This window comes from Canis lupus, chromosome X (genome assembly GCF_011100685.1).
Source record: "Canis lupus familiaris isolate Mischka breed German Shepherd chromosome X, alternate assembly UU_Cfam_GSD_1.0, whole genome shotgun sequence".
NCBI classification, from domain to species: domain Eukaryota; kingdom Metazoa; phylum Chordata; class Mammalia; order Carnivora; family Canidae; genus Canis; species Canis lupus.
This window is the reverse complement of record NC_049260.1, coordinates 11,903,497-11,925,501: the sequence shown is the minus strand read 5'-3', so window position 1 is coordinate 11,925,501 and position 22,005 is coordinate 11,903,497. Positions and strand designations below refer to the sequence as shown.

The following is a 22,005-nucleotide window of genomic DNA, read 5'->3' as shown; positions in this document are numbered from 1 at the left end:
TCCCGGTCGGCTGGAGCCCCGGAGACGCTGCCGCCTCTGCTCTCGGGAGAAGGGACGTTGACGGTCACCACGTTCCAGATGTTCAGGAGGCTCTGGGCTTTGCAGAGCCAGGGCTTGGCCCACGTCTTGCGAGGCGAATCCCGGTCGGTGAGGATCTCGAGGGGCGGCCTGCTGTGGAAGCGCCTCCAGGGCTTGGGGACCACGACGCCCTGGGCCCGGGCGCGGCCCCAGCGGGGCGGCAGGGTGGGCAGCGGCCTGCGGCGGCCCCACAGCTCGCGGTAGAAGGAGAGCACTTGGCCCTGACCCAGGCCCAGCGGGCGGTGGGCGGGCCCGGGCCCGGGCTGCGCGGCGGGGCGCGTCCAAGCGGGGCGCGGCCGCGCGTCCTTCGTGGTGCCCAGGTACGAGCTCAGGTAGCTGCCCATGACCGCCGGCCGGCGCGCTCCGGCCTCGCCTCTGCCGCGGGAAGTCGCTCCCGCAGGCGCCCCCCGCGTCCGTGTCCGCGTCCGTGTCCGCGTCCGCAGCCGCGAGGCGCGCAGGCCCAGGGCGACCGTTGACAGACGTCCCTCGTGGGAACCCCGCGTCACTGGTCACGGGTCCTGCGCGAGCTGGGCCAGCGCCTGGCGGGCGCGGCAACTGCCGGGGGCGCCGCGTGCTCTCGAGGCCGGGCACCCCCGCCGCCCCCCCGCCCCCAGCTCCCCACGCAGGCCCGCGGCGCCGGGCCTAGGCAGCGCGCCCAGGAGGCCTTTGGCTTCGGCCCGGACATTTGCACGGACGAAATGCACTCATTTCCGTCAGGTCCTCACAGTGGCAGAACGTGCGCACAACGGCACTCGGTTTCCTTACTGCAAAAATGCACGGAGGGCACTTGGACGCTCTTTTAAAGAAAGAGGAGCTTATGTTTACCCCTAAAGGGCACGTGCGCTTCCGTCTTCCAGGCTGCTTGCTAATGCCCCCTTGTTTTGCAATTTTGCTCTCGAGGAAATGGTGACGGCCCTTCAGGATTTATGCTTTAGCCCCAACAACGTTCATTTATGTGGACTCTCCTATAATTTTTCAAGCTTTGTGTCTTTCCTACATTCATATATAATTGTCTCCAATCTGAACACTAAGGTCATTTCTCTGCTGTCATCTCTAGTGCTAATATATGTATATAGAGTAGTGTGGCAAATCCCTTTTTTACAATTGGGAAGTAGATAACTGTAGAAACAGTGTTTAAAGGCTGCTGGTAAATTGATGATAACACTTCAGCCTGGAGGTCTCTTACTGTGCCAGCTCCAGTATTGGAGTGGAAGATGGATGGTAGTGTGGCCAACACAGCCAGCAAATACTGGACCAAAGGTGGGCAACTGATTTGTCTGGATCTGAGATGTGCAAGGCTGAATGAGACTAAAAAGAGCTTGATGAGGACAAACCAAAAGCTTCTGTGGTTCAGAAAGAGGCCCAGTTTGGGGGAAGCAGGGATGCTGTAAGCACATGATGGAGAATGATATCCTTTAACACTCTCTACTGTGTCCTTTTTCTTATTTTTTCATTTTGCTGAGTTCCTATTTAACGAATGATTCCTAAACATATGATTTTGAAACAAAGGATGGTAGAAATGACTTTATTCATAGCTAAGACACCTTTTAAGATGGTAATCACTCTGGAGTGGATGTTCCAATGGAATTAGTCATTGTTTGCTTTTAATGTATTTTTCCCATCATCTGCAGAATTTCCCACGTCCTACTTTGCAATGTAACCCAGCGGGTGTCATTCTGGTTTGTGGTTACAGATCCTTCAAAAAATCACACCCTTCCTGCTGTTGAGATAGAGTCGGCCATAAGGTAATTACCACTAAATATGTCTTCTACTGGTATATCATATCAGCTTGTTGATTAACTTGACTGTTTTCATATATTTTGAAGAATTCTCTCTCTGCCTCACAGTGATTTATTTATTAATATGTCAAAGGTTTACTTTTGTTAGTTTATATTACGGATTGGTTTGGATCAGTGGTTCTCATCCAGGGACACTTTTGCCTCCAAGGAGACATTTGGCAATATCTGGAGACATTTTTCTTGTCACGATTGAGGCAGGGATGGGGATGGGGTATTACTAGCATTGAGTAGACAGAAGTTACGGGTGCTGCTAAACATCCTACTATGCACAGGACAGCACCTCAGAACAAAGAATTATTCAACTCCAAATGTCAGTCATGCTGTGGCTGAACCCTAGTTTAAATATTAGCTACGAATGTTTAGTGCTGTCTTCTTTTGACAAGAACACCTTGAACGACATTATTGTGTTATGGTTCATCATGTGGATTCTGGAGCCCAAATGCTTAGGTTTTTAATTCTGACTTTACCTCTTGCCAACTGCTTGACTTCAGACAAGTTACTTTCTCTCTTTTTGTTTCCCTCTTATAATCTATAAAATGGGAGTAGTTATTATGGTACCTCTCTCTCAGAGTTGTTGAGAAGGTTAAATGAGTTAATAAATGTAAGGTGTTTTGAAGGACAAGTCATACCTTTAACTTTTTAAAAAAGATTATTTATTTATTTGAAAGCGAGAGAGAGCAGAGTGAGCAAGAGAGAACACAAGTCATGGGGAGGGATGGGGGAAAAGCCCCCTTCTCGCCTAGCAGGGGCCCAATCTGAGATTCGATCCCAGGACCCTGGGATCATGACCTAAGCCAAAGGCAGACACTTAACTAAGTCACTCAGGTTCCCCGTACTTTTGATTTTTATTTAAAAACCAATAAAAATAATCTTGTTTCTTGGGTCTCTAAGGATTTAGCTTCTTGAGTTAATGTACAGTCTTTGCCTTTAAAAGATACTTTTTCAAAAGCAGGGTAAAAGCGTGACTCTCATACAAATTAAAAATAAATGCCACTAAAAATTGTATTATCTTGTTAATTAATGAGGGAACTCAGTAAAATGGTAAAACCAGTTCAAAGAAGACTTCAAGGAACCATGCATCTATAGGAATCAGGGAATGGTGATGTCCATTTACAAAAAGATGCACCATTCTGTCCATCAGGTAGTGATCAATCACATTCCACCAGACACAAATCACTTGATTTTCTATGGACAAGAATCATTTACATTATGTCCATTTTCTACTACTTACAGGTTTGTGAAATAACTCAAAGGCAAATATAAGGTATAAGTTTTCCAGAAAGGTGTATTCACCAGGTAGTAATATTTTTCACCCATTTCAAATTTTACAGTTTTTCCTAAGAGTTCCTTTCCTCCTCTTCTTGTGATCATAGCAAACTTTCAAAAGTAAACTGTATTCTTGTCTTCAAAGAAGAAGGATGCAATTTGTTTTTATTTCAGTTAATGCACACTTTATATGTGTACACTTTCCATCCCTTAAATGATTAATGTTGGGCAAAGGTAAATTGGAAGAATGAGTTCAGGAAATAAACTATTTCTGGAAAAAGACAAATGAAAAAAAGTAACTCTCCTCACAAAGCACTTACAGGTTACTGAAATACAAGTTATTCTCTTTACCAAGGAGAAATATCTATTATAAGAACTCATTAGCTCTCTGTAAAATATTAACATTTAAGATAATGGCTATATAATCAAATGCCAAAGGTTTTTGTGTGATCATCTACTTCCCTCGCTGAAGTAAAGGCTTTGAGAATATATACTAGTGGGAAATGATTTCATCTGCTTTAACAAGAAGGTTTGAACTAAATTTTTCCTGTACTTTTGCCACTAAAAAATGTTAAGACACACCACGTAGGGAATAAGAATTAGGAACACTGTATTTCACATGAAAAGGAATTTTATTCAAGCCCTCCTCATGATCTGGGAGGGCTACAAGGAAATGAAGGCGCTGCAGTTAAAGCAGGCTTCTATTAAGGTGAGAGAGATGAGTGTTTGGGGTGAAGGTGGAGAGGGTGCAGGTGAATATGTTCGCAACAAAATGTCTCTGTCAAAGGTCCTAGCAGGAGAAGCTACTTAGCAGGTGAGGATGGCCGAGGGAATGAGAACTTATGTCAGGGATAGGTTTCATCAGGACTGTCTGAAAATAGAGGGAACAATACCAAGAAAGAAGGATAGCATGAAAAGCAAAGGAATGGTGACTAGAGAGCAGGTAGTAGGAATTTCAAAACTGAAGAATCTGTGGAGTTGGGCAAAATAATGCTAGTTCCACTTAATATTTGCATAACACTTTCTGCTTCATAAAGCATGTTTCTGCACATCTGTGGCATTTAATGTCAACACCAATCACTTTTGAGTAATTGTTATTATCCCTGGTTTATAAACAAGGGAATTGAGACTTAGGGAGACTAATTGATTTGCTGAGGCCACCATGCTAGAAAAATGAAAAGTGAGGATTTGAACCTAGGCATGCTGCCATCACATCCAGTGGTGTTTTTCCTCTCCCCCAGAGTGTCCACACCTATGGGATTACGTGAGGGAATGACCCACTAGTTCTCAGATGTCTGTTTTAGCTCTATTGTGAGGGCCTGGCCTTATCAGGCCAATCTTAGCTGGAAGATATCCATGGTGATTGACACCTATTAGGGATTTAAGTGGTGGTTGACGATTTATTCTGTACTGATCTAGGACTTCTAATCAGCCTGAGAGGCAAAAGAACAGCAAAATGTTCACTAACCAGGTGGATAGAATGAGAATACAGAGCAACTTCTCATATTACTCTGAGTTATACCTTAGTAGTGGGGTGGGGTTCATTATTTTGTGGAGAGGTTTGTGTTCCCAGATTATCAATGATAAGTTATGGAAAAAGGAAACATTCCATAGTTTAACAATAGCCAAACTATGGAAAGAGCCCAGATGTCCATCAACAGATGAATGGATAAATAAGATGTGTTGTGATGTGTGTATGAAAAAAAAAATATATATATATATATAATGGAATATCACTTAGCCATCAAAAAGAATGAAATCTTGCCCTATACAATGATGTAGATGGAACTAGAGGATATAATGATAAAAAATTGCATTGAAATTATACCCTGTTATAGAGTATCTGGCTGGGATTCTTTTTCACATTTGTGAATAATCATGCCTCGACTTAGATTTTTATTTGCTAAAAGAGGTTTTTCCTGATAACCTGGTGCTGGTCTGCAGAGATTCTTAAGCCATTACTGTCAGGTTCAAGACCTGCACACTACAGGATGTAGTTACCTGCCATATATGGCTATTGAACACTTAAAATGTAGCCTGTCCAAGATTAGATACACCTTAAGTGTAAAGCACACATCAGATTTCAAAGATTGAGTACAAAATTAAATGTGGACCAACTCAATATTGATTACAGATTGAAATTATATTTTCCTGGATATACTGGGTAAAAACAATTATTAAAATAGTTTCAGGATGCCTGACTGGCTTGGTCAGTAGACTATGTGATTCTTGATCTCAGGGTCATGAGTTCAAGCCCCATGTTGGGTGTGGAGCCTACTTAAAAAATAATTTCACGTGTTTCTTTTTACTTTTCTTAAAATGTACCTCCTAGAGAATTTGAAGTCACATATGAAGCTAATATTATATATGTATTTCTCATTGCTGCTCTAGAGGTAGATGAAGTAGCTTGTCTAGTGTGAATTCAGTAAAGGCCATACAATATCTCTAAGAAATCTCATTTAGTTTGCAAATTCCAGTTAGAAATTCACTTACTTAGTTTCAGTCAAATAAGTCTTGGCTATCAACCCCTCCTTAACTGCTGCCACCACCAAAAATGCAGACTTCCCCCAGGAAGAGTCACTCATTTACCTTGATATTTTTCTAGATTTTTGGACTCCTTAAGCACCAGTTACTTTAGTCATCTGAAACTTGCAGTTTCCTGAACAAATCTACTATACCACGTCTCCATTCCTGTGCTCACTACACACTTTGGTCTAAAGAATACCCAGGTGTCCCTCAAAACACAGCTCAAAAGTTGCTTTCTCAGGAAAGCAGCCCTGACTTCTCACTATGATGTACTTGGCCTTAGACCGTCTCCCATTATGGCCATGTGCATCCTTCTAGACTATAAGTGCTTTGGTATTTTCCTTTCACTTTGGATCTTCAGCACTTAGCACTATATCTGGTACTTAGTAAGTTTTCAGCAAATGTTTGTTAAATTAACGAAAAAAATCAAATAGACTAATTTGCAGCTGCTCTTCACTTGATGTTTTCCTTTTTATTCCTGGTTTTCTTTTCTTTTTCATCTTATATTTATCACCCACTTTTTTTTTTAAAGATTTTATTTAGGAGAGAGAGAGAGAACAAGCAGGAGAAGCAGCAGGCAGAGGGGGAGGGAGAAGCAGGCTCCTCACTGAGCAGGGAGCCCAATGCAGGGCTCAATCCCAGGGCCCCAGGATCATGACCTGAACTGAAGGCAGATGCTTAACCAACTAAGCAACCCAACCACCCCCATCACCCACTTTTTTACATGTAATTGTACCTCTTCCGGGTGTTGGTATGTATGTAAGCCACTTTATTTTTTTCTAAGATTTTATTTACTTACTTGACAGAGACAGAGAGAGTGAGAGCATATGCAGGGGGAGCAGCAGAGTGGGAGGGAGAAACAGGCTCCCTGCTGAGCAGGGAGCCCCATGCAGGGCTTGATCCCAGAACTCTGGGATCATGACTGGAGTTGAAGGCAGAAGCTCAACCAACTGAGCCACTCAGGTGTCCCTGTAAGCCCACCTTAAATAGGGTTGTCATCTTAATCTAGATGCTACCTTTCCGGAAATAAAACATGGTGAGCAGAGCTTGATGCTCAGGATTTCTGGTTACTTCTAGGACATTCAAAACTATGGAGGGCAGTAGGGGAGCCTTTCTGTAACATCCAGCACATCCATGAAAAGAGTACCACAGCATGATTGCCCCCGTTAAACTGTCTTGTCAACCTGAGGTCTCTTGCTACAGGGATGCTCTGTTTCTAGAGATAATTATAGTCATGGAGAGATAGGTTTATACCTTCTGTTTCTAATTTTTTTCTCTCTCTCTTGTTTGTTTTTAATGATCATTATATCATAGAATGAATAGGAACCGGATCAACAATGCCTTCTTTTTGAATGACCAGTCTCTGGAATTTTTAAAAATTCCTACCACTCTTGCACCACCCACTGACCCATCTGTGCCCATCTGGATTATTATATTCGGTGTGATATTTTGCATCGTCATAGTGGCAGTCGTGTTATTGATTTTATCAGGAATCCGGGAACGTAGAAGGTAAGATACTTAAATAGAGTAATTTACAGAGGATTTTCCTATTTCCTCATGACTTGGAAAAATGTGAGGATGTTCCCAAAGCTAAAGATAATGCCTTAAATTTGAAACTTTGAAAATATTGGTGATTTTCAAAATTATAACTTAGGCTCTTTTAGAGACCTTTTAGAGTACAGTGTCTCTTACTATGACTCCTTCCATTACTATCATTTTCTTTATTCTACACCATATGAATATTTCATATCAAGAATTGATTTTAATATCTGTATCATACTTTTGTAAGTTGGATATACAAAACTAAGCAAAGTTTTTAGGTAAGCAGAGTTAATCTTTCACAGTCCTCTACCTCCAAATGATAGCAGTTCCACAGTTCTTTCCATGCACCCCCATCTTGGCTTGCCTTTTCTTGGCCCAGTGCCCTGCAGCCGCCATCTTGTCCCAGATACTCTTGGCCTTCTATACTTTCCTCCTTTCAACAATTACTTGTCCCTCTCATGCCTGTGGTATTATATGGAACCATGTTCCTCGAAGTGAACTCTGAATCAACACCTTGCATCAGAATCACCTGGAACACTTGTTTAAAATGTAGGTTCCTTTGCCCTACTGCAGACTTTCTAAATTATAATCTGTGAAGGGGATGCATTTTAATGACTATTCCAGGTTATTCTAATTCACTTGGTTTGAGAGCTTCCGATTTAGGGATTCCTACTCTCTGCGTTCATTTACCTGGATTCTGGGGCACCTACAAACTTTGCCATCTAAATTATTGAGATTACTTCAAGAGAGAATTTCAGACTGGTGGGAAAATTACGAAAGGGGTGGGACAGGAGGAGAGGAGGATAGGATTTCTCAGCATGGTGAAAGAAGGGAATAATTTTGTTTACAAGTATCTCTGATCAAGAAGGGAAGTGGAGAGAGTCCTTACTCTTCACTAGACAATTTGATTCTGCTGAAAACGTCTCATATGATACCAAGGAAGAGGAGTTCTGATAAATGGAATTACAGGGACATGCATTGGTTTTCAAAAAAGGTCAGTGCCCACACAGACATGTGGGATGAGTTTGGCCAAGTGTGGTTTCAACTAAATGTTTCTCTGGAGGTTTACCACTTTCCATATGTCTCACTCTAGTTACTAGCAGAAGGGAATCATTTTAAGTGTTGGCCTTTGTAGATTTTTTTCACAAATGGTAAGTGAAATGCTCTGAAATAAATGAGATTTGCATCTAGTCCCTAACTTAAATTCAAAGATTAAAATCAAATTGTACTTGCTTGGTTTTCTTTATGTTGGCATGTCATGCAATGCAGAGAGCCTTGGTACAAGTTGTTAATTTGTTTTGTTTTGAGTTTTTTTTTCAAATATTAAGAAAGGTTCCCTTGCAATATTTGAATACTTATGGTTAATATTTTTGAGTTCCATATTACTCCTAGAATACTGTGATTCTATGATTTGTAATGATCATAACCTCTGTGAATTTACTGCATCTCCTTGGTTCCCAGTTTTCTCACTAGCACAGTATAGTGTACGATTTAGAAGAATGGACATACTGCTTAGGTTCAAAGTATTTGTATCCTACATTCTGCTCTTGAATGCAATGCATTAACTCAGGAAGCACAGGGAATGAGTCCGGGAACGCAAGCTCAGGAGGATATGTTTGTGGTACTAGCGTCGAGTTGGTTAAATCTTTCTTTGTTGCCTGTGCAGAGATGACTTTGCTACAGCGACAGCAAGGTATACTGGAAATAACGAACTTGGTGGGATAAAAAGAGTTAATGCAGTGATGTGCTTAGAGTGGTGCCTGGTCTACGGCAAGTGCTCAATAAGTGTTAGCTGTTACTGTTATTTTATTATCCTGCCATTTGCTGGTCTTCCAGTTTGTGCTATCTCTTTCCTGCTGAGCAGATTCTGCAGTAATATAATAATTGGGTGCGTAGCATCATAATCTGTTGCCCGGGAGAAGTGAGGCTGTTGTCACAGCCTTGCCTTCGCAAATTCATTTTGTGTTCAGACTAGGAAAACAGATAGACAAATCTCTTGCGTCAACCTGGAGAGCATCACTAATTGGCAAATAGAGTCAGGACAGTTATGACAACCTTCTGAAGATAAATTGATTTGTTGTGTTTTAAATTTGATACAATCTGTGGTGGGCTTCTCTTGGGCAAAGTACTGCTTTGAAGGTGTGGAGAGGATACAGTCTGAAGTGGGGAGAGCCCTGGAAATTGTGATGAAAGCCCTTTCTAATCATGGAAAAAGGAGGAGTTGCCCCCAATGCCTTTAGTCCTGAGGAAGATGAAGATTTGCTTAGCAATTCAACCCATACATTGGATATTAACAAACATCATTCTCATGATATAAAATCTGAAATTAGAAGGCCAGGAGAGACTGCAGGGTCACCTCCCTTGCCGTTTTGCTTCTGTGGAGAAGAGTGCCACTGTCATCTAAGACATATACGTGTATTTAAACTTACTGTTGAGGAGATTTCTCAAATAAAGCTTTAAAAATTCTTTTACCTGTGTCAATAACAGCATTACATTGATTACTCATAGCTGCTGGCTGTAAAGTATGCAGTCATTGGAAGCCAAACTAAGTGAACTCAAACACCAGCTGTACCCTTTAGCCAAATGACCTTGGTCAAGTCATCCAAATTGCATGGGACTGTTTCTCCATCTGTAGTAAGAAGATAATATCTCATAAGACTTCCACGAGGATTGGATGAAATAAATGTGTATGAAGTACCTAGGATATAGCATGCACTAAATAAACAGTATTATTATCCAAGATCAGCTTAACCCATTTCTGTGACTAAGTATTACTGAAAAGGGATCTTGTTTTCATCCAGATATTGCCATGATACTGTAAAAAATTTTTCCAAAAAAATTTTTTTCCAGTTCAATGGCTCATTGTTTGGGACTTTATTAGTTAACAAACACCTGATCACACCAAATGATCATATTGGGGTTACTGTTTACCATAATAGTGGTGAACTGATTAACCAGCTTTCTAAAAAAAATATCCCAATTTGTAGCATTTGTTGATTTCCTATCAAGTAGAAATTTCTGAATATTTAACAACCACCTCTTACAAGCCTGTACCAGACAGCTTCAGTACACCATTACAAATGCCACCTCCTCGTGAAATAATTTGAGGGAGTTGCTTTTCTATTACATCTAGTTGAGAATAGCAGTTTATGGAAATGAGAGACTTGTTGAAGGAAAAAAAGTTGGAAAATGATTTTTTTTTTTTTTTTTTTACTTTTGGTAAACAATTAGGTGACTCGGTAGGTGGGCAGGTACCCAAGATGAACTGCATATATTCCACAATGATGTCTGTACTAGATCCGTGTCTAGTGCCAGCCCAAGTAGATGTTTTAGTTCTCTGGTCAGCTTTATGATGATAGTAATGATGTTGACAGTAGTTGTGATGGTAGTGGTGATGTGGCAATGACAATGATGATGCAGTTAATGTGATGTGTGTTTTTGTACAAAAAGCCCTGGATTGATATTCTTGGTTTTGAGTTCTGATCTCAGACCCTGCTGCTTATTAGCTGAGTGATCTTGAGCAGGTCACATATGGAAAATGAGGACAATAATATTTTCTTAAGTAGTTATGATGATGAGAAGACGAAGTTAGGGAATACACAGGAGTGCTTTATACACTGGACAGTGCTCTATTAATCTAAGTTACTCGCATCACCATCAAAAAGCAGTTGAAAGTGCTAATTCTATATAACTTGGCACTGTTGTATAAAAGGAGAGTTGCAGACACAGCATGATTTCAGACTTGCATGTACATCATAGAATTGATTTATGAATCCTGTACATAAATAGACCATAATAACGTTAGGGTCTTAGGAAAAGAACCTAACAGTGATCTAAATTCATTTCTCCAGAACTCAAAGCCCAAAGTGGTAAAAAATATCTTATTCCTTTATTGATCATTCATTCTGTAATGGGAGCTCTAGTATTTATCATGGAAGATACATAAATAGATAACATGGATGGTCCCTGCCTATACGGAGATTATAGTCTTATACTTGGTAACAAAGCCAGGTGAAAGACTCAGGACATAGAATCCTAGCTAATGCTCACAGTTGAGCAGAGTCATTAGTAAATTCCCTTGGTTTATTTCTGGTTATATTTCTATTCCCATGAGGTCAGTAGTAAACAGAAATACATTTAGATTTCTACGAATATTGCTTTTCAAATGAGAGGATGGGGCTCAGCCAACATTTTCATATACTGAAACCTCACATTCTTATAAAGTCTTAATTAAATCAGTAGTCTTAAAAATAGATGTGTAAATTACACTATTAGGTATTTACCCCAAAGATATAAATGTGGTGATCTGAAGGGGCACCTGTACCCCAATGTTTATAGCAGCAATGCCCACAATAGCCAAACTATGGAAAGAGCCCAGATGTCCATCAACAGAGGAATTGATAAAGAAAATGTGGGATATATATACAATGGAATATTACTCAGCTATCAAAAAAAGAAATCTTGTCATCATTTGCAATGATGTGGATGGAACTAGAGGGCATTATGCTAAGTGAAATAAGTCAGTCAGGGAAATAAAGTTATCATATGATCTCACTTAAATGTGGAATTTAAGAAACAAAACAGAAGATCAGAGGGGAAAAGAGGAAAAAATAAAACAAGATGAAGTTAGAGAGGGAGACAAATCGTGAGACTTTTAACTCTAGGAAACAAACTGAGGGTCACTGGAGGGGAGGGGGAGGGAGGATGGGGTAACTGGGTGATGGGAATTAAGGAGGGTACTTGATGTGGTAAGCACTGGGTGTTATATAAAAATGATGAATCACTGACCTCTCCATCTGAAACTAATAATATATGTTTAATTAATTGAAATTAAATTGAAAAAATATATATAATTAAATTAACATTTGGGAGTTTTAGTTTAAAAAAAATGAATGAGATGTAGTTTTAAAAAATAAATAATAGATGTGAAAATAAAATCAAAATGTTAGAGCTGATCATTGTTTTCCTTTGCTGTTCTTAAATGTACATACTCAGTAGGAATCCAATGTGTGTTTTGAGTGAAGCTTGGGGAGATTAAATAGAGTTCTTGGTCTACTGGTTTCACCAATCTTATTCCATTCTCAAGACAAGCTGCTCTACATATTTGAGCTTGAGCTCCTTCATTTGAAAAACAGGAATAATAATAAAATCTTTATAATATTGCAATAGGAATTAAATGAGATGATGTATACAAAGCACTTAGGTTTCTGTCATGTAATAGGTACTAATTATTATTATTATCATTACCAAAGGGCAGACATAAAGCAACTTGCCTATAGTCACATGGTTAGAAAGTTAGTAGTAACCGTATTTAAAACCAGATAGACTGGATCCCAGAGCCAGTCAATCTCACTGGACTACAACACCCACTGAAATCATTCCAGTAGCACTGATACTTTCCCCAGGAATCATCTATACTGATTATGAGGATAGTCCTAAATCCCCAATAATTAATTCTGTTCTGGTTTAAAATCATGTTTATCTATCCGTTTTTGTTTTCCTGGCTATTCTTGGTCTTTGGCTCTTCAGCCTTATCTTATTTGAAGGGAGACAGAAATATTCTTTGTACTTTAGCCACCACTGCTTTATCTTGAGCAAACCCTGTTCCTCAATATTCCTTAGCTCCGAGGGTCACCCGGTATTTTTTTTTTTTTTGTCTCCTGTTTTGCCCCTCTTCTTTCTGGATTTATGAGAAATATCTACTCTCAAGGCTTTTAAGAGCTAGTTTCAGGTATTTTCGTTACTTTAAGAAAAAAAATCTTCCAGAACCACCTGATGTTGCAAGAACAGCAGAAGTCATTAACACTCAATTTTATTTTTTCAGGAAAAAGAATTAATGTTTTTAGCGGAATATCAAATCAGAATGATCCAGAAACATAGTTAAGTTTTATTATTGTTAGTAAGAGCAATGCAGAGGCAGTGAATCAGTTTATTACAGTGCATACTATGAAATGTGACAAAGGGCTGTGTTACTGTTAGATAACCTTTGAGCTGCTTATCATGTCCAGCCAGCACGTTACTGACATTGCAGTTTGTGAAGCCCAGCAATGCCAAGACTCTGAACAACTGGATCTAAGGTCACAAAAGCACAATATGTACCTAATTTGCCACTGGCACGGCTCCATTAGATACATATCCACAGCCATTTTGCTCAGAATCTTTTTGGTTGAGAAATCCTTCTTCTAAAGAAGACAAACTTGTCCTCATCTGTTTGCATCTTTCTTTTTAGTTCTTCCCCATTCCTTTGTGATACCTAATGATTAGTTCTTCTTTATGGTTCGGAGAGGGAGGCAAGATTCCTTGCAGTGATCTGCATGTGTCCAGTTCTCTGTGATTTTTCATCTAACTTGATAAAAACACTTCCTTAACTGAGAAAACTGGCAAATAGACACTGGCAACCATTATTTCTAAGACTACCATTGCATTGCCACCAATGGTCCATCCACTAAGATTTCTTTAATATGAATTTCATACTTATAGACACAAATTTTAGAGTAAGATTTGACTATTTAAAATCCTATTCACTCCAAACCCAATGAGGAGTGGGTTTGGGGGAAATTGCATGAATTAGACATTTTTTGATGGTAATTCATAAATATACATTTTTCCTGGGGCTTCATCCCTACTGAAACATCACTCCTCTTTTTTATAGTCCATAAACAATGGGAGGAAGATGAGTGAAATTTGGAGTTTTCCCCTTTTTAAAAAATTTCATTTATTTACTCATGAGAGACACAGAGAGAGAGGCAGAGGGAGAAGCAGGCTCCATGCAGGGAACCCGACGTGGGACTTGATCCCGGGTCTCCAGGATCACACCCTGAGCCAAAGGCAGACGCTCAACCACTGAGCCACCCAGGTGTCCCCAGAGTTTCCCCTTTTATTAAGTCCTTTCTTTTCACTTTAGGACAAGGACTGTGTCTGTTTGAATACATAGTAGTCACTCAAAACAGTTATTCAATAAATGTTGGGTACTATGAATGGAAGTGATATGAATGATGGTTATAGAATGTCACTTGCTTTTGCCTTCTAGAGGACATGGAAAGTAACAATACTCCTGTCTACAGTATTCTAGTCCTCTGGTAGGTGGTTTTACCTGGCTATAAGACCCTTCTCATCACATGAAATTCTGTGCTCACCCCAAGCTGCCCTAATTGCTGATGGCTGAAACTTAGAATGGCCAGTACAGTGTCTTCACCCTGAGGATTGAAAAACATAACAGCTTATCCTTTCCTAGGTCTCTAGGACTAGGACCCCCAATTTCTAATCCAGCATTAGGCCTGTAGTGATAAATTGTAACACTCAACAGTGGCATATATAATGGCAAAATACTTTCAAATGATGACAGTGGAATCTACAGTATTGGAATGATACTTTACCTTTCTTTTTCTTTTTCTTTTTCTTTTTTTTTACTTTACCTTTCTTTATGAACCTAAGCTATTTAGAATTATCTAATTACCATCAGCAAAGCCTGGCAAAATCTATATTAACTCCTAATTTCTAAGGTAGGAAAACAAATATTTTCCTCCATTCATTTGGAAAAGCAACAACATAAGGGATACAAGAAATATTATGTGTGTATATATTCTTCCTTCGCTTTTCCTTTCTTCTTTCTCACTTTTTCTTTCTTTCTTTCTTTCTTTCTTTCTTTCTTTCTTTCTTTCTTTCTTTCTTTCTTTCCTTCTTTTTCTTTTTTCTTTTCTTTTCTTTTCTTTTCTTTTCTTTTCTTTTCCTTTCCTTTCCTTTCCTTTCCTTTCCTTTCCTTTCCTTTCCTTTCCTTTCCTTTCTTTTCTTTTCTTTTCTTTTCTTTTCTTTTTTCTTTTCTTTTCTTTTTTTCTTTCGTGAATCCCGTTCAAGATCTACCTTGGGGCAGCCTGGGTGGCTCAGCAGTTTAGCGCTGCCTTCAGCCCAGGGCGTGATCCTGGAGACCCGGGATTGAGTCCCATGTCAGGCTCCCTGCATGGCGCCTGCTTCTCCCTCTGCCTGTGTCTCTGCCTCTCTCTCTCTCTCTCTCTCTCTCTCTCTCTGTGTGTGTGCTTCTCATAAATAAATAAAATCTTAAAAAAAGATCTATCTTGGACTACTGTCTGAGTAACTTTGCCTATAGCATTAGTCCATCCATCCATCTGTTAATTTATCATCCAGCCAACCAGCCATTGATCTACGTTTATTGATCCATCCATCCATCCGTCTGTCTGTCTAGCCAACTATCCATGTGTCTGTTCATCCAATTCTAAGTACATCACCTGAATGCCTACTCTGTACTGAGTCCAGATCAGCTGTTCTATAAAATATTTTAAAATTTGCATAGGTGCATTGGCCACCCAAAAATTTTTTTTAAAATTTGAAACTTGTCTGATTACTTCCTCCCCAGAGATTCAAATAAAAAAGAAACTGGTGCTGAGGTGGGGTAGGAACACAGAACACAGAATTTTATAAATAAATAAAATATCAGTATATCACACCTGGAGGCACTTGTCAATTTGTCTCATTGTTGGTGATGTTCACTAGATTTCTTCCTTGACAAAATACAAATATCTCTATAATCAGTACATTGCTTGTGAGAGTAGTAGACTGAGACCATGTAAATACCCTGTTCCCTGATCATCTCTTCCTTAATGGTTGAGTATCCATTGATGAGCCTCATCAGAATCAATTATTATTGTAGTGGTGATTTTCTATTTCTGTTACTCTTTCTATAATAGTTGTCATTCCTTTGTAAATAAGAGCTCTTTTTTTTTCTCTCCCTTCCTCCACCATATTCTTTAAAGCATTAAAATGGACTCTTATGCAGGACTAATAGGAAACTCTACCTTAGTCATCACTGGGCATCTTCACCACCTCCTCACTCACCAGAGACTTACCAAGATTCTAAGGGACTTCCATAGTGGTGGGAGTCCATCCTGGTCACCACAGCAATGTCTACCATTCCTGCAGTGTGATCCATTCAGGTTTGCTTCTTTGAAGTTTCCACAGATTATTGGGACAAAGCAATCTCTGACAAGTCTGGGAGCCCAAAATCATGCTTCCATGATGCCCCCAAATTAATCTCTTGTTATCAAGCATAATTGGCTCAGTGTCTTGGTCTTTCACAAAAGACAGGAAGACCCTTTGAATTCAAGGTTACAGTGTTCCACACTCCAAGGAAATATTAAGGGTAAGGCTAGCAGAATCTATAAAGGGTCTGAGAATGAGAAACTCAAAGATTTATACTATCACATAGAGGTTTTTTTTTGGCGGAGGGAATGGCCCAGAATTTTAGCTGTGAGTTGTAATGTAATTAGTAAAATGCGTTCTGAGTTCCAAAAACCCAACTTAAATGAAAGCAACTATTTTACAGTGAGTGGAACTAAGCAGTGATATCTGCAGTTTTTATTTTTTAAAAATATTTTTAAAAGATTTTATTTATTCATGGGAGACATAGAGTCAGAGACATAGGCAGAGGGAGAAGCAGTCTCCCCACAGGGAGCCCAATGTGGGACTCCATCCCAGGACCCCAGGATCATGACCTGAGTCTAAGGCAGACACTCAACCACTGAGCCACCCAGGCATCCCAATATCTGCAGTTTTTAATGGTTACTTCTTTTCTACAAAGGAATGTAAGTTTGCTTTTTGATATCTTATTTAAATTTGATTTTCACTCAACATTTGCAAACTACTTGTCAAATCCTGTGAGAGGAATTTAGTACTTTTTTTAAAATTCAATTTTTGTTAAGTTGTTCTCCTAGAGCTAAATTTTTTAACTTGCTAACTTACCATACATTTCCTTCACATTCCTTCATGCAATTTGTATGTGAATGTATATGTGTATATATGTATATATACAAACACATTCATTCGTATAAATGTATATATTCACTCATATATGTATTCATATATATTTATTTTAGTATTCCAAATAAAACCACTTGTTCTGACCAGTATGTATATATGTCATCCATGCAGACTTCTTATCTTGGTAGCAACTTTCCACCTCATTAGCTCTTTATGATCGTTGCAATTTATTTGAAAATATGTAATGTCATCAATTACTTCATCATTTTAAGTTTCCTCTTCTTTCTCCTGCTCTCCATGTTTGTACAGAAGACCAGGCTTTCTTTTCCTAGATCCCAATCATTCTTTTTATGTGCATTTAGGAAGAGCAAAGAACCATCTGAAGCAGATGACACTGAAGATAAGTGTGAAAACACGATCACAATTGAGAATGGCATCCCCTGCGATCCTCTGGACACGAAGGGAGGGCACATTAATGACGCCTTCATGACAGAGGATGAGCGGCTCACCCCTCTCTGAAGGGCTGCTGTTTAACTTCCCCAAGAAACCCAACACTTGTTTCTGTGCAACTGCTGAGCATTATAAATTATCAAGGGCAGATCATCTATTTTGTTTCACCTCTTCTTTTGTAAGAAATTTTGCATATGCATGAAGGTAAAAGGCAATCAGTTATACCCATGAAGACCATTGGAATCATAAACTGTTGACTACTCAAAATACTCTAAAATATTTCTCTGACAACACAGTGTATAAGTGTAGTCAGTCATGTGGTGTCTTTAGTTGTCGGTTTAAAAGTGCATTAGTGTTAAGCATTTCTAGAGATAGGATCAGGCTACTACATATATATATCTTTTTCACACTTTGAAAACCTAAGGAGAAATATTTTTCCAGTGGAGAATACCCATAATATGGTGTAGAAATCTTTGAAAATGGATCCACTTAGAATATTTTTTATATCATTATGTGACTGACTAAGCAAGAATGGAAAATGATCGTAAATGAGATGGATGGAAATGGGAGTGTCGATACACAAGGTGGAATTTGATCCTGTTGTCATACCAATACTTATTCTCTACCATTCTCTAATAAGGCAGCCCTATTGGTTGACTATTTCTGTAATTTGTAAAAGTACAATCTATGTGAATTTAATAAAGTGCTAATCATCTCTTTTTAATTGTGTGTTTGAGATTTATTTTCATACTATGGCGATCAGTAAGCCTAATTTTTATTAGTTATGTGTAATCTGTTCTACAGCCCTAGAAATGAATAATTTTTGTTGTGTGCATCCTTGCTTGAAGACATCTTATAGTTTGTAGACTTCATTTTACTTTAATAGGCCATGACTATTCTAAATTCTAATAAATTATTACACATTTATGACTAGAAAGAAAATTCACTGCTCATTCTCCTACTGTTATCATCCATAGTTGATGTTACAGCAACAGTTTCTAGCTCCCTTTCCTGCCCCAGTGTTGCTCCCCAGATACAGACTCCAAGATGGGTAGTTGTAGGCAGAAGGTTTATTGGGGAGTGCTCTCAAGAGATACACCTGTTAAGAAGTGAGGAGGGCAAGTATGGCAAATAGACTGTAAGATGTCTGCAATGTCCTGATGTTCATGCCTTCATGTAACTCCTCTCCTTGAGTGAGGGTGGGACCTGTGACTTGCTTCTGCATGGAATACAGCAAAGATGAGGAGATGTTACTCCTGCAATTAATTTATATTATGTCTGAGTCTGTCTTGCTAGCAGATTTGTTCTAGAGACTCTCCTTGCTGGCTTGATTAAGCAAGTGGCCATGTTGGGAAGGCCTACATGAGAGAAAATGTGAGTGGCCTCTAGGAATTGTTGCCAGCCTGTCAGCACTGAAGACAGCCTCTGACCAACAACTAGCCAAAAGCTGAGGTCCTCAGTCCTTCAACCACAAGGAAATGAACTCTGTCAACAAGAGTGAGCTCGGAAGTGGATTTTTCCCCAGTCAGACTGTCTCCAGATGAGAATACAGTCCAGTCAACACTTTGATTGCAGCCTGAGCAGAGGGCCCACTTAAGATGTGCCCAGACTCCTGACCCATGGACACTGTGAGATGATAAATGTGTGTTTTTTCAAACCATTGAATTTGCAGTAATGTGTTATACAGCAATAGGAAAATAATAGGGTAGGATTAGGCAGAGGGAGTAGTGACCAGCAACATCATTACAACAGAGGCTTCAGACAATCCTTCAAAGAGCTTAGGAGCTGAGTTTGTCCCTGATTGAGATAAGGTGGCTGGGCCTTTGTATCTCCACATTAGCCAGTCATGGCCATGGGTGCTCTCTGGGAGAGGATCTGCTCTTGGGAAAGACAGTTCCCTGTGGCTGGAGCAATTCCCATGGAAGGAAGTCAGCTGTGAGTCTTCAAAAGCCAATGTTTCAGAAGCTGGGGATGAGTACCTGGGCCTTGAAGAGGGGGTCTGGTGGACCCCCAGAATATCCACCATACCCTCACTAGTCCATAGGCTGTAAGGTAGCTTGAGTGAATATCCTACATGTAAACTTGATCATATTGGTTCCTAACATAAATGCTTTTAAATGGCTTTTTAGTATCTTTAGGATAAAGCCAGACTCTTAAAACATAGGCCAGGACCTGCTGCAGTTTGACTTCTACCTTCCTCTTCAATCTCATCTCTCATCCTCCTCCTCTTTATGTCTCTCTAACTCTCTTTTTCATCTAATGATAACAGATCTCTCACTTCCAGGCCTTTGAACGAGCTCTTCTCTCTACATTGTTCCCTGTCTCTCAGCCACTCTTCAGCTCGTCCTTAGCCTTTCTCTCACTTAAACATCTTGCCCCTCCTGGGGGGTCTGGACCTCCCAGCCACGTGTTCCTAGACTGCCCAGATAATTATACTCCTCTCGTTGTACTATAGTTATGTTATATTTAAATGTGTTTTTATGGAGGAAGGAGACCATATAGGCAAGAGTACCCTAAGGGCTCACACAACTCCTAATTCACTGTCTCCACAAACATTCTCATAGCCTACTTCACTTTCCCTTCACCTTTAGCCAGATAGAATTAACTACTACTTTGTAATCTCACCATAGCTATGTATCTTTTTAGTGACAATCATTATAATATTTTACTTTATTTGTTTCCATATATCTGTATCTTCACACTAAATATAATATTCCTAGAGGCATTATTCAAATCATTTAGCATAGTACCATGTCTTCCTTTTTCCTTCCTTTCTCCTTTCCTCCTTTCTGTCCTTTATTCTATAGTGATGAGCAAAATCAAACACAATTCCCACCCTTACAGAGCTGAAAGTCTACATAATCAGAGCTCAATTAATGTGTGCTGATAAATAAGTGAGATGGTAGTTGTTACAAGTTCATAGACTTATACTTTCTGGGAGCAAAGCCTGCCCCTCTCCCCATACGTGGAGGAGTTTGAAATTATGGGTGTGAGATTTTTTATTTGGACACCATTTTGACTTGGGAACCATATGCTCTTTCATAAGACTTCCTCATTTTTAGGAGAGGAAGGAAATTTGCTCTCTCAGTTGACAATATATGATTTGCTAAAGAACCATTTTCTATCTTACATTTTCTTGAGTTGTATACTCCAGAATAGGGTAGATTTTCATATAGAATTGGTGAAACATTATCAGAATTCAGTGTGTAGTAGTAAGCATAATTCAAGACATGCATTCTCAAGATGGTGGAAATTGTTCTTAGTGGGGAGAAAAAAAGTTTAGATGTTACAGTGGTTTATACTCCTCCAAAAGACAATAAAGAGATAAAAAATATATGGTATTAACACTTTCTGGATGAGCTATTAGGAAAAGATGTCTAAAAAGTCTCAATAATGGGGAAACAACAGGTTGAGGAACACTGATCCCAGATAGGCTTCTTATTTTGGAGGCATGAGATGAACCAGTTTGATCACTAGATCATTTTCTTTACTTCTGTTTGTCCTGATGCTGAGGGGATTGATTCCACTTGCAAAGGTCTTCTCCATTAGATATCCTTATTGGGGAAGTTTTCTATGCTAACAGAAATGTGCTATAAACCTGACAGTTGATGTATCAACAGCAAAATGCGGTTTATGCCTTCTGCCTACTGCCTTTGACAAACACTCAGGGTAATTAGAGAGCAGTCGGTCATCAACCACACCTTTCGTTTTTAATTTAATGATCCTGTAATGTGTCACAAGGGAGCACATTGTGAGGTGATATGTACTGGAAATAAAATGGTGTAAAGCTAGTGGAAATACAGCTGTCAGTCCACTCTCCAAGCCTTTAACAAAATCTGTGATGAAACTGGAAAGACAGAGCATCTGAAAAAGCAAGTCACTTAAGAAAAAATTAGGTGAGATGGTGATATCTGGATTTATTTCATAGAGGAAATGTAAATGCAGGTAACTTTTGTGTGTGTGTGGTGTTTTTTTTTTTTTTTTTTTTGGTGTAGTTTCACCTTCCATGTTTTCCACAAAGACTAACCAATACAAACATCACTACACTATTTTTTTAAAGATTTATTTATTTATTTGAGAGAGAGAGTGTGTGTGTGAGTCAGGGGAGAAGCAGAGGGAAAGGGACAAGCAGACTCCTCGCTGATCATGGAGCCCAACTCAGGGCTCAATCTCATGACCATGAGATCATAACCTGAGCTGAAACCAAGAGTTGGACACAACTGACTGAGCCACCCAGGTGCCCCCAAATATTTCTATATTAAAGAATATAGGGGTGCCTGGGTGGCTCAGTCAGTTGAGTAGCCAACTCTTGGTTTTAGCTCAGGTCATGATCTTGGGGACATGGGATTGAGGCCCGCCTTGGGCTTTGGGCTCTTATTAGCATTGCGTCTGCTTGGGATTTTCTCTCTCCCTCTCCCTCTGCCCCACCCTTGCTCGCACTCTCTCTCTGTCTCTCTAAAGTAAATAAATCTTTTTTTTTTAAAGAATGCAATGAGTTCCCACATTTGATCCATAATCAGATTCCAGATATCCTGAATAAGGAACAAAGAATGGGAGGGAGGGATCCCTCGGT

The 22,005-nt window shown here is 39.6% G+C and overlaps 1 protein-coding gene across 1 annotated transcript in view; it reads left to right on the top strand.

Moving 5' to 3' along the window:
- CLTRN (collectrin, amino acid transport regulator) overlaps window positions 1-18,156 on the top strand; it is a 34,464-nt gene extending 16,308 nt beyond the window's left edge. Inside the window, exons 4-6 of the mRNA XM_038586879.1 lie at window positions 1,710-1,823; window positions 6,984-7,178; window positions 17,345-18,156. Of these exons, the coding sequence (XP_038442807.1) occupies window positions 1,710-1,823; window positions 6,984-7,178; window positions 17,345-17,501 (466 nt within the window). The 3' untranslated portion in view covers window positions 17,502-18,156. The remainder of the gene's footprint in view (window positions 1-1,709; window positions 1,824-6,983; window positions 7,179-17,344) is intronic.
- Window positions 18,157-22,005: the final 3,849 nt, after the last annotated feature.